The sequence below is a fragment of the Palaemon carinicauda genome, chromosome 14 (assembly GCF_036898095.1).
Source record: "Palaemon carinicauda isolate YSFRI2023 chromosome 14, ASM3689809v2, whole genome shotgun sequence".
Lineage (NCBI taxonomy): Eukaryota > Metazoa > Arthropoda > Malacostraca > Decapoda > Palaemonidae > Palaemon > Palaemon carinicauda.
Window position 1 is genome coordinate 114,386,026 of NC_090738.1, and position 16,812 is coordinate 114,402,837.

The 16,812-nt window shown below is 41.7% G+C and overlaps 1 protein-coding gene across 1 annotated transcript in view; it reads right to left on the reverse strand.

The window, feature by feature from the left end:
- LOC137652936 (dynein axonemal heavy chain 7-like) overlaps nucleotides 1-16,812 on the reverse strand; it is a 170,904-nt gene that overhangs the window by 65,081 nt on the left and 89,011 nt on the right. The window contains exons 43-49 of the mRNA XM_068386330.1: nucleotides 16,325-16,448; nucleotides 15,622-15,800; nucleotides 8,581-8,706; nucleotides 8,072-8,245; nucleotides 6,591-6,803; nucleotides 6,146-6,223; nucleotides 4,873-4,967 (exon numbers count right to left, since the gene is read on the reverse strand). Coding sequence (XP_068242431.1) covers nucleotides 4,873-4,967; nucleotides 6,146-6,223; nucleotides 6,591-6,803; nucleotides 8,072-8,245; nucleotides 8,581-8,706; nucleotides 15,622-15,800; nucleotides 16,325-16,448 — 989 coding nt within the window. The remainder of the gene's footprint in view (nucleotides 1-4,872; nucleotides 4,968-6,145; nucleotides 6,224-6,590; nucleotides 6,804-8,071; nucleotides 8,246-8,580; nucleotides 8,707-15,621; nucleotides 15,801-16,324; nucleotides 16,449-16,812) is intronic.

Sequence of the window (16,812 nt, forward strand, 5' to 3'; positions counted from 1 at the left end):
GCCTTTTCCGTGAAGGGTATCACCACTTCATCGGGCGCAACGTAGGTGGGGTACTTCTTGCTCAGAGCCGGAAGTCCAGAGCAGGTAAAGCCTCTGCTCTTAAGCGCTTTGGCAAGCATAGCCTGGGCCTTCGAGAGATCGAACACTATTTTCTCCTTCGGTTCGGTCTCTTCCTTTGAGGATGGTTCTGAACGTAGACGGACGTAACAGTCCGGATACGCCTCAAAGCGGGGGAAGAACTCCACTTCTTCCAGGGGTATGGAACCGATCTTATCGCTGACGAAGATCTTGTCGTCAGCGATGACCATATGCTCGGCAAATCGCCACGGATTGTCGCTCGAGCATGCGGGGAGGTCCTTGATGGAGATTTTGCGAGATTCCTTGGAACCTCCCATCGACCGAATGATCTGGTGAGTTTCTTGGAGCTTCTGCTCCATCACGGATTCAATGAGCCGAATCATATCCTGTGCCGTAGGTAGAGGAGTCGTGGTGGAGGACGTAGACGGGAGAGACACTTCCGTCGGTGTAGGAGTAGAAGGGGGGATGGAGGGAGGGGCATCCTCCTTATCGGACTCGGTATACACTACCCGGTCCTCTTCTTCATCATCCTCCCCTTCACCCTGGGCCATAAGGGTTTTCTCGGTGTCCTCCGAGATCTCTGACATGCGTTCATCATGTTCTGAATCCAGGTGACAATCATTCATGGACTGAGCCATGACAACATCAGGTTCCACTGTAATCTGGACTACGGGGATCTGTTCGACTGGGACCACTGAGTCTGGTGAGGCCTTTGGGAACAGCAAAGACCTCATTTCTTCTGTGGCTAGGTATGGTCCAGTGGCGTTCTTCTGAAAGCCACGTACCCACTTGCGTAGGTTGTCCCGAGCAGTGTCCCGAATCTCCGCTGAGGGAGAATCATAGAATGCTTTCTGTAAGCATTCTTGGCAGACCGAACAGGTGGTGGGGCCCCAGTACTTGAGATCCCCTCTCTTGTGAGCACAAGGGGCGTGTGTCCTACACGCCGTGTGTCCATAGAAGTGTGGCCGACGGACCGCGCAGAAGTCGTGGTCACACGTGACGTACTCCTCCTGTAAAAGAAAGAGACGATGAGTATTGTAGAGTCATAATATGGCTCGTATATAAAGTTAATTATTAACAAGTTAATATTAACATAAATTAATTGTGATGCACAGAAGGGTGGGTGAAAGGAGACAGACGCATGCCTCGTGTAACCCGCCCGGCTGGTTGCCGTAGCATCGGACAGTCCCAGGTGGCCGTAGGCCTCCATGGAAGGTGTCTTGATAATGGGAATTCCATCTAGAATAACCATATTATAGACTAGGCTTGAAATCTTATCAAGAAAGTCTGGGGATCATGAGATCCTAGTAAGGTTCCGGCAACCAGACGTGCCAATTACACGTAGCGTGCTGGAAAGATGAAACACGCAAGAAGACAGAGTGAAAACTGAACAAAGTGTACGATTCCGTACCAGTTTGTCTGCGTTAACAAGCCGTCTAGGTGCGGTTTTTAGGAGCTATCGCTAGTAAAGATAGCTGAGAGAAGGGGTGCAAGGCATCTTGCCGCCTCCGGACGGGTCCGGCATACCCCCGGCACGCCGGAAGCCGCTCGAGCAGAGTTTCTGGCATTCAAGAATGATCATTCTATGGTCAAAAGAAGCCAGGGTGGCGGCAGCCGGTAGCGGCGGCCGCCGGCAAGGAGCGGCGGCCGCCGGCAGCCGGAGGCAGTCGGAGGGTGACAGGGGTAAGGATAAAGGAGCATAGCCGGGGCCGGGGGCCGGCTGCTAGTGCCGGCACTCCGGGAGGGGTCGGCAGTGTGCCGAGGCTATGAGGGAATGGAGAGGCCACGGCGGTAAGCCAGCGGCCGGCGGCGATCCCCCGGCACTCGGGGGAAGGCGGCAAGGATAAGGGAGTCACCCGTAGCGGCGGTAATGCCGGGGTAGAGGCGGCAAGGGACAACCACCAAAGATGGAGGTGGGATGGCAAGGCTGTATTAGCCTAGTCAAGACACCTCTGGAAAAGGTACCACCATGATAGAGGTGAATCTATCATCCTAAGCATGGGCCGCAAAGGCCGGGGGCTAAGGCAGTCCAAGAGAGGACAGGGTGTACCCAAAGAAGGGGTGGAGACTCTTCATGTCGACCAAATGATAACTGACTCCATAGCACTATGGAGGGTCTATGTATCAGAGCGGACAACACTGGGAGCACCACGGGGTCCAGCACTCCAGCCTAGGGTGGAGTGTAGGACAGGGGACATATGAAGCCTAACCTACTGGTAGGTTAGGCTAGGCAAGAGATAGGTTGGGGGGGGGAAAGGGTCTTCTTATAAGAAAGGATGGGTTATGCACCAGAGCGGCCACCTAGGAAGGGAGATGCTCACCCTAACCTATAGTAGGTGGACCAACTGAAAAACGGTGCACGCGTATATTTCAGCAAGGTACATAACCCAGCCCTCCCAACCTAACCTGGATTAGGGTTGTTAGACCCTAATCAAGGAAGGGAGAAGACGTATCGCAAGGAAAAGGTCAAGGACCGATTCAGCTTAAAGGAGGTGATCCTACCTTTAAGGCCCGCAACACTAAGGGAGGGGTCATTCCCTTAGGTGGGGAGGCGATACAGAACTCTGAGGAGTCTTGTCCTATCACATGTAATAGGGTACAAGATTACCAGAGGGAAGCCCTAGGGCTAGGGATGAAGAGAGCATATAGGGGTCCTATCATAAGGTTAGGTTAGCAAGGCACTCAAGATAACCTACCCCCTATATGGTCCCTGAAGGCGAAAAACACTTGCATCACTGTCAATGGTATTGTAAAATAATGCCAAAATCTTCATAACTAACACTAGGATCACTGAAATATCATGCATTAACACTGGTATAGGCTCACTGGCCTAGGGGCTAATCAAAGCCTACTGGTATGGGGTCAGCGAAGACCCTAACTAATGCGTCAAAAACACGATAAAAGTTCCTAGCTATGAAGACTAAATAACTAATAGCGCTGATTAGTAATTTATATACCGGTAAGGCTGTTGCGGCTAAGTAAATAAGGCATGCAAGCAACAGCAGCGTCATAAAATGGCGCTGACCGGTCTGGCAAAGCTCTGCCACAATTATGCAAATATCTCGAAAAGTAAGATTTACTTTACGGTCAGAGCTTATTTAAACAATACTTAAACCTTTGTACTCAACTTTCCAGAAGAAGGTGAAGCTGAAGGTTGAGACATGGCGAGGATGCAAGCAGATAAAGTCGCACAAAGGGAAAAATACGTCCAATCGAGCAAGCTACTAGCAAAAGGAATGAGGACGGACGTGACGTCATCAAAAGCAATGGCGTCCGTCTGTTTACATCGCGAGTACCGATATCGCCACATCTAGATTGGCTGCGGCTCAGCTCCCAGCCGCTCTCTGTCCGCCATATTGAAGCGTTAACTCTATATGGGGTGTAGATAGCTATGTGGCACGTTAATACATGCGTGTCCCCTGTTGATACACGATGTCTTAAGGGGAAACCCTTAGGATACTCGCTCCAGAAGTTAGAATTCTGTGATAACCTGTGGTTTAATTCTCCGGGAAAATCCTAGTAGTGATTACCCAAGGAAGCTACCAAAAAGGATCCTTCCATCAGGACGCCATGGCTTGAGCCCAAAAATATATATATATATATATATATATATATATATATATATATATATACATATATATATATATATATATATACATATATATATATATATATATATATATATATATATATATATATATATATATATATATATATATATATATACAGTATATATGTGCACAGAAATCCCAAAAGCTTACATGTGATGGGCATGTAAGCCACAAAAGGAAAAATGAAAAAACTTGATTGGATTTAATACTTTCGTCCTATTAGAGACAACAACGGACACATCTATTTATTTATCTATTAATAAAATTATAGAGTTCTGTCCTAAATTTATACAAAACATTCTCACAATAACATTAACCACAAATACATTGATGACAACTTACACGCAAAGGGTATCACACATATATAATGCTCATATCTTGGTCAATAACTAACTCTACACCTTTTTATATAAGCAGTTAGGATGAAAGTGAATTTACATTTAACTTATTAGCAATACCATCTTCTTTGGTCTATCTTGTTCACTGGTACATCTAAAAGTGAAAGGGATTTTTATTGATGTGCATTTAATTCTTAAACACTGGATAACTTTGATAACTTTGATAATTATGGCTTCATTTATTGATACATCTCTAAAATGTAACACACTTTTCATTTGGTTAATTAATTTTGATTGGATTTATTTCTTTGCATTAGGTTAATTACTTTTGATTTGATTCCTTTCTTGATATACGGTCAATTACTTGTGATAATGTTAACTGCTTTAGACAGGGTGAATTACTTGAAATTAGATGCCCTACTTTAATTAATAGAGATAAAAAAACCTTACTTTATATTTGATTAATTACTTTTTATATGATCGAGTACTTCAGACTGATTTAAATATACTTTAAATTGTATTTACTTTTGATTTAGTTGATTATTTTATATTGGGTAAATTAAATTTTATTGGGCTTATTATTCAAAATTGGGTTAATTACTTTTATTTGGGTTAATCACTTATGAACAGGCAAATTACTTTAGATTAGATGCCTTACTGTACAATAGATTGGGTTAATTACTATTGACATAGTTAATTGCTGTAAAGAGGGTTAAATAAATCAACTTGACTTAGTTAATCACTCAAGATTGTTAATTAGGTTTTACTAGCTTAACTACTTTAGTCAAGTAATTACCTATCAATAGGATTATTAGTTTGGTTAGGTTAATAATATTCATACTCACTTGAACATGACTAAACTCATCGGTTTCTTGCTCATGTTGTTAAATTCCGCTAGGTAACCCTCAACTGTTGTCCGGAGTCCCTCCAGGTCCTCGACCTAAAGAGGCAATGGAAATTTCAGTTACGTACTTTCGAACGAGAGAAGGCGATTAGTAAACAAATTCACATAATTCATTATTAATTGTGTATATCAGTGACTTCATGGTCTTAAATCCACAATGTAGAGAATGGAAATGATTCATTCTACAGTATATGAAGATGGATTTACAAATGACTATTAGGTTGCTAACAAGTTTAAATATCATTCATAATTCATTAATTATATCAATGATTCAAGACAACTTTGTTATACTGCTAAGTTTGGGAAAAGTTATTCATTATAAACTGAAAAAAAAAAAAACAGATGTGAAGATAGGTCAAACATTCATCATGTAGAAACTGAATAATCTGGCCTACTCTTTACAGATCCCCCTCTGTCCTCATACACCTGACAACACTGTGATTACCAAACTATTCATTTATGCTCAAGGGGTTAACTGCTGCACTGTAATTGTTCAGTGGCTGCTTTCCTCTTGGTAAGGGTAGAAGAGACTCTTTGGATATGGTAAGCAGCTCTTCTAGGAGAAGGACACTCCAAAATCAAACCACTGTTCTCTGGTCTTGGACAGTGCCATAGCCTCTGTACCATGGTCTCTCACTGTCTTGGGATAGTGTTCTATTGCTTAAGGGTACACTCAGGCACACTATTCTGTCTCATTTCTCTTCCTCTTGTTTTTTTTTTCAAGATTTTATAGTTTATATGTGAAACACTTACTTTAATGTTGTTACTCTTCTTAAAATATTTTATTTCAATTAATTATTTCTCGAATTTTCCTTATTTCCTTTCCTCACTGGGCTACTTTTCCTTGTTGGGGCCCTTGGGCTTATAGCATCCTGCTTTTCCAATTAGGGTTGTCGCTTAACAAGTAATAATAATAATAATAATAATAATAATAATAATAATAATAATAATAATAAAAGATGTAGAGAGAAGTTGTAAGGTGAAGGTTGAATTAAAAACAAGTATTAAGAGCAAATAAGTGGAAGGGGCACTCAAGGAAAGTAATAGAAAGGGTCATAAGTGAAAAACAAAGTCAAATGAGAGTTCTAGTGAAAGTATACTGCACATAAAAGAGTGGAGAGAAAATCTCTCTCAACTTATAAAGAAAAGATCTGATGTAAATATGCTAATGTTGATGGTGATGAAAATGATGCAGTCAGAAGGTAAGAACTGACCTGGACATAGTGTCGACTTTCACTCTTTGGGTCAGCAAAGTCACAGTAGACGAGGTTACGTAGGTCGTTCTCGGATATCTGAAGATTTTTGTAATATTTGATGATGTTAGGTTAAGTTATATATTTATGATTCCAATGACCTATAAAGATACAGCCAATCTTTTTTTGTAAGTAACTTCTATAAAATCATAGTAGGAAATATCATATCAGAATAAACTGTAAAATACATATGGAACAATAAGCTAATATACATAATTTCATCATAGCAATGATTACTTGAACCTTGTTTGAAGATACAACTACTTGATCTTTTCTGTATCCAATGCCTTATGATGCTGCATAACTAAAATAGAAAATGACACTAATAAAAATGGCAAAGAATTAAGTTTATCCGCTAAACTTGAAATTAAAAACTAAAATCTATAATGGCTGCAGCTTCTCTTACCACCCCATCTTCATTTTCATCCAGTTCTGCAAGCAATTCGTGTAGGTTCTCATTAAGGTGCTTGCTGCACGCAGTGGCCACCTTGTCCAGGAGCCAAGTTCTGTCGCCGCTGTCCACCAAGCGATCATAAAACACTCGGAGTACCTCGTGGACCCACATTTTCTTCATGGAGCGCAGGTCCTCCATAGTCTCAGGAACTGACAACAACACACCCTAATCAAGAGATGTGTTGGTTTAGCAAAATTAAATTTTTCTTTTTTAAAGTAACAGCCTGGTGAAATTAACATATGGTCATGAATTGCATAAATTCTTACATCACACTCCTGTGACTTCAGCAATAGTTGATTAACCAATCTTTGTTGGAAGATAAGTTGAGCAAATTTACGGTCCTGTGGAAGAAATTGTTGGGTAAACCTCTACCTGGTTATATGTTATGACTTGCAGTGCCATAGCCTCTGTCCCATGGTCTACCTCTGTCTTGGGTTACAGTTCTCTTGCTTGAGGGTACACTTGGGCACACTATTCTATCTTAATTATCTTCCTCTTGTTTTGTTAAAGTTTTTATAGTTTTTATAGTTTATATAGTTTATATTTGTTTTAATGTTGTTACTGGTCTTAAAATATTTTATTTGTACTTGTTTCATTTCCTCACTGGGCTGTTTTCCCTGTTGGAGCCCCTGGGCTTAAGCATCCTGCTTTTTCAACTAGGGCTGTAGTTTAGCAGGTGGTAATAATAATAATAATAATAATAATAATAATAATAATAATGAAAAAAAAAAAAAAATAATAATAATAATAATAATTAATGTTATATGAAGTTTTCTAACTCATGTGTCTGCCTTCTATAATGATGGACAAGTAAACAGTCAATGGTTATGAAATAAGTAGTGTTGACATTATTAGATAAGTCGTGTTACCTATAAAGAATAAATTACCTAACTTGGGAGCTTTCCAGTTTAATTAAATGTTATTGGTATAAATCATTTCAGCTCTTGAATGGGTCAATTCTATGCCATACTCTTAAAACTCAACAACCTTCCACTTTGATCACCAACAATACTAATATATAGTACACATTGTTATTTGTTACTTAATTCAATACTGCAATGTCAAATTTAAGATCCTTCTTGTTTCATTAATGACCTTTTGAGTATATTACGGTACTTTCAGGACTCGAATCAATCATACAAGGCACATTCATAGGTCAAGAGCTCTTCTGTTTAATTAAGGGTAATTTGAGCGGTTAAGATAATCTCATAAAATTATACAAAAGCACATCTGCTAAAAAAACGACACTAATTTCATTTAAAAAAAATATTAACCAGTCAGCCAAAAAAAATGGATAAACAGTGGAGTAGTTAAGTTGCACAGAAAAATTATCTGCTTGTAATGATTAAGGAGACAATAAACTATTAAAAGTAACTACAGCATCAACTAACAGTATGAATAACACTTACATTCACCAATGTAATTCCTCTTACCTGTATCACCCTGAAGTAATCCTTGAGATTGAAGATATAGTGTGACCTGGAAGGGGTGGGCCTCAAGTTAGTTGCGGCAGCCCTGTACACTTCAAGGGTTCCACTCACAATCTCTCCTATGCAAGGGTCGAACATCTTGCTGAAACCCCTGGTGTCTAGATGCCACAGTAGGATCTTTGAATGTATAACAAGAACTCTATTGCATTTCCCTAATGAGAAGAGCTCTATTGACTATCTAGGTTGAGAAGAGCATCATCATATTTCTTAAATAAGAAGAACTTTACTGCAATGTCCAGATAGAAGAACTTTATACTATTTCATTCCAATTCACTACAGACATACATATAGTATAAGGGATAAGGAAAGATAATAAAAAGTCCGAAAACATTGAAAATACACAAGATGAAGAAATATCTGAAATGGAGAAAACACAAGCAAAGATATGAATAAAGAGCGGGAACAGAGGTAGGGAAAAGACTGATTAAACTGCTTTCCTTTTTCCAACAAACCTTTGAGTAGATTGAATGGATTGTTGCATCATCGAAGTCGTTGACAGCAATTACGTTGAAGTGCCTCAGGAGACGCGGAGTCAGGAGCGTTCGGCCGCTGTCTCTCAGGGTCATCGTGGATACTAACTGAGGAGTTTAGAGAATATCTATAAATATATAGATATTTAACTATAAATGTGTCTGCATAAATATGTTATTTTCATTAGTAAAATAAATTTTTGAATATACTTACCCGATAATCATGTAGCTGTCAACTCCGTTGCCCGACAGAATTCTACGGAAGGGATACGCCAGCGATCGCTATACAAGAGGGGGGTGTACTCACAAGCGCCACCTGTGGCCAGGTACTGCAGTACTTCTTGTTGACACCACTTCAATTTTTCCTCGGTCCACTGGTTCTATGGGGAGGAAGGGTGGGTCAATTAAATCATGATTATCGGGTAAGTATATTCAAAAATTTATTTTACTAATGAAAATAACATTTTTCAATATTAAACTTACCCGATAATCATGTAGCTGATTCACACCCAGGGAGGTGGGTGAAAACCAGTGTACATGTATATCAAGAAGCTAAGTATCCCGTATTTCATATTATCAGTTATTCAAAATAACAATGAAATTACAAGTACCTGGTAAGGAAGTCGACTTGAGCCATTACTCTGCCTTAAATAAGTTCGTCTTCCTTACTGAGCGCAGCGTTCCTCTTAGGAGGCTGAACAACTCTAAGGTGCTGAAGTATCAAGGGCTGCAACCCATACTAAAGGACCTCATCACAACCTTTAACCTCGGCGCTTCTCAAGAAAGAATTGACCACCCGCCAAATCAACAAGGATGTGGAAGGCTTCTTAGCCGACCGTACAACCCATAAAAAGTATTCAAGAGAAAGGTTAAAAGGTTATGGGATTATGGGAATGTAGTGGCTGAGCCCTCGCCTACTACTGCATTCGTTGCTACGAATGGTCCCAGGGTGTAGCAGTACTCGTAAAGAGACTGGAAATCTTTGAGATAGAATGATGCGAACACTGACTTGCTTCTCCAATAGGTTGCATCCATAACACTCTGCAGAGAATGGCTCTGTTTGAAGGCCACTGAAGTAGCCACAGCTCCCACTTCATGTGTCCTTACCTTCAGCAAAGCAAGGTCTTCTTCCTTCAGATGAGAATGTGCTTCCCTAATCAGAAGCCTGAATAGTAAGAAACTGAGTTCTTAGAACTTGGAAAAGAAGGTTTCTTGATAGCACACCATAAGGCTTCTGATTGTCCTCGTAAAGGTTAAGACCTTTTTAGATAGTACCTAAGAGCTCTAACTGGGCAAAGTACTCTCTCCAGTTCATTCCCCACCAAGTTGGACAGGCTTGGGATCTCGAACGACTTAGGCCAAGGACGTGAAGGAAGCTCGTTTAGCAAAAACCGAGCTGCAAGGAACATGTAGCCGTTTCAGATGTGAAAACAATGATCCTGCTGAAGGCGTGGATCTCACTTACTCTTTTAGCTGTTGTCAAGCACACGAGGAAAAGAGTTTTTAATGTGAGGTCCTAAAAAGAGGCTGATTGGAGAGGTTCAAATCTTGATGACATAAGGAACCTTAGGACCACGTCTAGATTCCAGCCTGGAGTGGACAACCGACGTTCCTTTGAGGTCTCAAAAGACCTAGGGAGGTCCTGTAGATCTTTGTTGGTGGAAAGATCCAAGCCTCTGTGGCGGAAAACCGCTGCCAACATACTTCTGTAACCCTTGATCGTAGGAGCTGAAAGGGATCTTACTTTCCTTAGATATAACAGGAAGTCAGCAATCTGGGTTACAGTGGTACTGGTTGAGGAAACTGCATTGGTCTTGTACCAGCTACGGAAGACTTCCCCTTGAGACTGATAGATTCTGAGAGTGGATGTTCTCCTTGCTTTGGCAATCGCTCTGGCTGCCTCCTTCGAAAAGCCCCTAGCTCTTGAGAGTCTTTCGAAAGTCTGAAGGCAGTCAGACGAAGAGCGTGGAGGTTTGGGTGTACCTTCTTTACGTGAGGTAGACGTAGAAGGTTCACTCCTAGAGGAAGAGTCCTGGGAATGTCGACCAGCCATTGCAGTACCTCTAAGAACCATTCTCTCGCGGGCCAGAGCGGAGCCAACCAACGTCAGCCGTGTCCCTTTGCGAGAGGAGAACTTCTGAAGCACCCTGTTGACAATCTTGAACGGCGGGAATGCATACAGGTCGAGATGGAACCAATCCAGCAGAAAAGCATCCACGTGAACTGCTGCTGGGTCTGGAATCGGAGAACAATACAACAGGAGTCTCTAGGTTATCGAGGTAGCGAACAGATCTATGGTTGGCTGACCCCACAGGGCCCAAAGTCTGCTGCAAACATTCTTGTGAAGGGTCCACTCTGTGGGGATGACCTGACCCTTCCGGCTGAGGTGATCTGCCATGACATTCATACCGCCCTGAATGAACCTCGTTACCAGCGTGAGCTTTCGATCTTTAGACCAGATGAGGAGGTCCCTTGCGATCTAGAACAACTTCACGAAAGAGTCCCTCCCTGCTTGAAGATGTAAGCCAGGGCTGTGGTGTTGTCAGAGTCCACCTCCACCACTTTGTTAAGCTGGAGGGACTTGAAGTTTATCAAGGCCAGAAGAACCACCAACAACTCCTTGCAATTGATGTGAAGTGTCCTTTGCTCCTGATTCCATGTTCCCGAGCATTCCTGTCCGTCCAAAGTCGCACCCCAGCCCGTGTCTGATGCGTCCGAGAGGAGACGGCGGTCGGGTTTCTGAACAGCCAAAGGTAGACTTCCTTGAGAAGAAAGCTGTTCTTACACCACGCGAGAGAAGACCTCCTCTCTTCGGAAACAGGAACTGAGACCGTCTCTAGCGTCATGTCCTTTATCCAGTGAGCAGCTAGATGATACTGAAGGGGGGGAGGTGGAGTCTCCCTAACACGATGAACAGGGCCAGCGATGAAAGTGTCCCTGTTAGACTCATCCACTACCTGACTGAGCATCGGTTCCTTCTCAGCATGCTCTGGATGCATTCTAGGGCTTGGAAGATCCTTGGGGCCGACGGAAAAGCCCGAAAAGCTCGACTCTGAAGATCCATACCCAGGGAGACAATGGTCTGGGATGGGACGAGCTGAGACTCCTCAAAATTGACCAGGAGGCCCAGTTCCTTGGTCAGATCCATAGTCCATCTGAGAATCTCCAGACAGCGACGACTTGTGGGAGCTCTTAAAAGCCAGTCGTCTGACGGAGCCGGACACAAGATCATGGTACTGCTGCACAGTCTGTGAACTGTCAACCATGGGGAAGCGAGGAAGTACAGTGACAACCCGAAGCTGTCTAGACTGTCTGGGTCGTACAGACAACTCCTTATCGGGTTGCTGAGGTTGCCGCACTGCGTCACAACAAGTCACTTCTGCTGGTTGTTGAACGTCTTCCCAGTGACACACTGACTCCGTAAACAAAAAATCCTCTAACAAGGACTAAGCTTGGACTGCATGTCTTGCAACACAGCTCAAGGTCTATGGGAGCAGGTGTGGTAACAGACGGGGTTAGCGACTGAAGTGGAACCATTACCTTCCCTGGAAGCATGTTATGCTTAAATAAAAGTCCATATGAGGCTACGCAGCTAAAGGCTCCTCTCCAAATGACAGAGTCCTCAAGGGAATATCAGAAGGAGGGAGAAAAGCACTTTCTCATCTACAGGGACCATATCCGAGAAAAGCCAAGTTCTCTCAGTGAGGGTTTCACTGGTGCAAAAGCAGCAGACTAGAAGGCAACGTTATGAAACTGCTTGACAGTCTAGTGAGTTGGCAACAACCAAAGATGTGTGACTGAGAAGCATGCGGTAAGGTATGCAGAGCATGTTGTATGCAGAGCATGCTGTATGCAGAGCATGCTGTATGTAGAGCATGCTGTAAGGTAAGCAGAGCGTGTTGCATGGCGTGTAACATTTCTCAGAAATTCCATGACCAGTGCTAGAGTGAGTAATATCGCATTACTGTCCATTGAAAGTGCACGTGCCGAGGGAATTGATTTAGACTGTTTTGTTGAAGAATTTGATAGCCGGCATGATAATTGTAGAATTAAGCTGCACTAAATGTACTATAATCTACTTCACCTCAGGAAAGGGAAACTCGCCCTGTTGGCAACACTGCATTACTTCATGCATGCTTGCATGGGGTTTTAATATCAACATAATATTTACCTTACATTCATAACTCATGATTCATTTTTGTTTTGAAGATATTTTTGCCATATTTTGCGATTTTGTTAAAAATATATTGCAAGGAATACATATATATTTTTATATTAAGTAATACAAATAACCTCCATTATCATAATGTTTGTGTAGGCATACATGTATATGATTACAAATGCAAGTTATGAAAGTAATGAGGTGTTATTATTGTCATTTGTTATTTCCAAGTTGAATGGGAAGAGGCTCAAGTTGAGGAGAAAGTGGCAGATGCATGCGTTGAGGTGGCTGACTCATAGCAAGAGGTTGGTGCCTCAAGAGTTGCGCTTGCTGTAAGGGTTGCGGATGCGCAGTAGCAGGTTCCTGAGGAACGAGTTGAGGTTCCTGAGGTGTGAGCTGCGAGAGTTGAGGTAGCGGCTGCGCAGAACGCAGTTCTTGTCTCGCGAGTTGAGGTTCCTGAGGTGCTAGCCTAAGGAGTTGAGGCTCTCGCCTTGAGGAGGGTTGAGGTCGCTGCAGCGAGTGCTGAGGTGGCTGCCTCATTGATGGAAGAGGTTGTCGTACCTCAAGAGATTGTTGCCTCGCTGGTGGAACCGCAAGCGGAAGCGGAGGAAGTAAGGCATAAGATTCCTGCTCCCATTGCTGAGGTTGCCTTAAGGAAGGCGGAGTTGCTGCACACCGCTGGTAACTGGCAACTCAGTACGCGGTAAGGTATCCTGAGGAACCTCAACATCGTACGCCTGGCAGACTGGACTGCGGTGAGGCGGAGCGATCGCAGGAGGAGGTGTAACCTTCTCAGCCTGACACTCACGCATTAAGACCGCAAGCTGTGACTGCATGGACTGCAGCAAAGTCATCTTGGGGTCGGCAGACGCTAAGGTCTGCTGAGGCAAAGCCTTAACAGAAGATGAGGTCTGTTGCGGCATCACCTTACCTCTCTTAGGAGGTGTGCAGTCACCTGATGACTGCGGAGAGTCAGAGCTAACCCAATGACTGCATCCGGGTTGTTGAACTCTAGAGGTCTGGACTTTACGTTTAAGAGGTCTTGAGACCTGAGTCCAGCGTTTTCTCCCCGAAATTTCTTCTGCAGACGAGTAAAATAAGGGCTCAATCGTCTGCGGGTGGGAGTGACGGTCTCTGTAAGACACGCCCGCAACCACCGAGGATACTTCTGTGCGCCGATCAAGGCCTGCCGAACCCTTTTGCCCTTCGACATTGCTTCTCCCCTGGGCTTGGGAGCTTGCAAGAGGTCCCGGACTGGGAGGACGACTGGCACGCACAGAAGTACCCTCACGCACAACACTGACACACTTTGCGCTAATCACTTATCACTTTTGAATTTCTGTTTGCACTTATTTCACTGAACTCGAAACTTTAAGTGGTTTGTACCTGAAACACGCAATTCTATCCTTCCTTAAAAGTTAGTAATTGCGAAAACAGAATTACAATGTAACAGAAAAATCTAATGAAAGATAAATAATTCAGTGGCTGGAAAGAGACTAAACACTAGATCAAATAAACTACGTTTAAAATCTCTCACCGCATAAAGCTTGAGAACAAGAATAAACTCTAGAAACGTTTACCTTCTTCCCCTAAAGAGACTAGGGAGAAGAGCAAAAACGATAACAACGTTACTCGCTTGAACGAAACGTTTATCCAGCTCTCTCTCCCTCCGTCTCTATCTCTCTCTCTCTCTCTCTCTTGACTTAGAACCTGAGAGAAGAGCCCAATCATATATACTCGTTAAAACATATTATTGTTAAAGGAAAAAAACTGAAAGATTTCCCAAATAAAAAGTTCCTTTATTAGAATTAAAACCATTAAGCTAAGAAAGAATGAACAAAACGCTATAAACGGTTTACTCTTACTGCAACGTGACACCGTGAAAATTCTCTCTCTATCGTAACGATAGAGCGCAAGTTGAACGTTCTGAACGTTAACAACTGCAGAGACAAAACAAAACGTTAGTTCAACTTTGAAACAGTACGAGACTATCAAAGAAATTCTTTCAAAAACATTAAAATAGCATAATATGTTAACAGGTAAACCGAAATGACGGGCTCAATGTTAATTAACTTCGGTACAAGAAAAGACCGCCTACTATTAGGAAAGGTCGAATATAAAAATTAATTTTAAATAAATTTATAAAAAAGGAAGTTAATCGAAGAGGCCTATAAAAGGCGGAGAGATATAAAATAAATCTATAACTTTTGTTAAGCAAAATTAAGAAAGAGAGTCTATACTCTCTTAGACACCAACACTTCCGTCTAAGGGAAGGGTCGGCCATTTAAAGGTGAAAGAGAGTTCATACTCTCTTCGTCACCATAATTAATCAAATTAATTCCAAAAGCTAGCTAAGCTAATAATAAAACTTCCTGAATAGCGAAAGCTGAAATCTTAGAGCAATACTTCACCAAAAACCGTGAACAAGACTCCAAAATTATAAGCGTATCCATGAACGTCTTGCCGGAAGCACGACAGAGGAAAAATTGAAGTGGTGTCAACAAGAAGTACTGCAGTACCTGGCCACAGGTGGCGCTTGTGAGTACACCCCCCTCTTGTATAGCGATCGCTGGCGTATCCCTTCCGTAGAATTCTGTCGGGCAACGGAGTTGACAGCTACATGATTATCGGGTAAGTTTAATATTGAAAAATATACATTACCTATACAGTATATATATATATATATATATATATATATATATATATATATATATATATATATATATATATATATATATATATATATATATATATGTATATATATATATATATATATATATATATATATATATATATATATATATATATATATATATATATATATATATATATATACACCAACCAAGCCTCATCTCCCCCACCTGCATATCCTCCAAGTGAATGGGCTCCACTTCCTTACGGATGTCATACCAGGTGGCATGATCAATCAACTGACGGATGAGCTCCAGTGGTGGATGAGAGCCGAAAGCATCCGTCTGAGGTAGGTTGAGGTCATCCACATAAAGGACACACTTCTTCCCGACTGGAGGGCCGTACACACCTGTGTAGTGGAAACAAATTTTATCAATCTGTGACTCTTTAAAGACCAAGCAAAATGGTTCATTGGCTGAATGCATAAATAGGATGCTTTGTTGCATGGGTGGTTTAGCTATTAAAGGATGAAAGTGGCAGTAACTGTTGTGGTGAATTTCTCCAAATTCAAATGCGGAATATACACACACACACACACACACACACATATATATATATATATATATATATATATATATATATATATATTATACATGTATTCAGTTTATATGTATGTATGAATATATGTCTACCATAAAAATCGAAACAACCTGGACAGATAACCGAACAATAGTACATGGTTGGACGAAAGTTGGGAACAAAGGAAAAGAAGTTTCAGCTTCTTGAAAGAAGTAATTGGAAAAGAAAAGTTAAACAGAAGCATGGAGAGAGAGAGAGAGAGAGAGAGAGAGAGAGAGAGAGAGAGAGAGAGAGAGAGAGAGAGAGAGAGAGAGAGAGAGAGAGAGAGAGAGAGAGAGAGAGGGAGAGGCTCACCTTTCTTCCTCTTATCCAAACCACTCATAATGAGCTCTTGGAGATGCGTGGTGGTCGTGTGAGCGGAGAAGCTCACAAACATCGGCTTGTACAAATCTCTCTTCAGCTTATTGTGCAAAAACTCCTGTATAAAGAAAGTATGCTGATCTGAAGTATTTAATAGAATGATCAGAAAGAAGGAATATTGAGTGCTGGTTACATCAAATAAGGATCTATTGCAATTTAATTGGTTGGTGTGTATTGATAAGATATTAATGAAAAAAAATTTAATTTACAGGGTTTCTTAGAGTTGGCAAAATTCAGTGGAAAAATTGATAACTGGCAGCACTTATTTGTGTTTATAAAGCTTATTGAAAAAGTCTCCTAATCTAAAAATTGGGTTTGTGTTGACAAAATCCTGCCTAAGCATTACTTTCTACTGATCAATGTGGAAGAGAGAATTTACATACAAAGGAATAAGCAATTTACAAGCTGTTCAAAACTATATC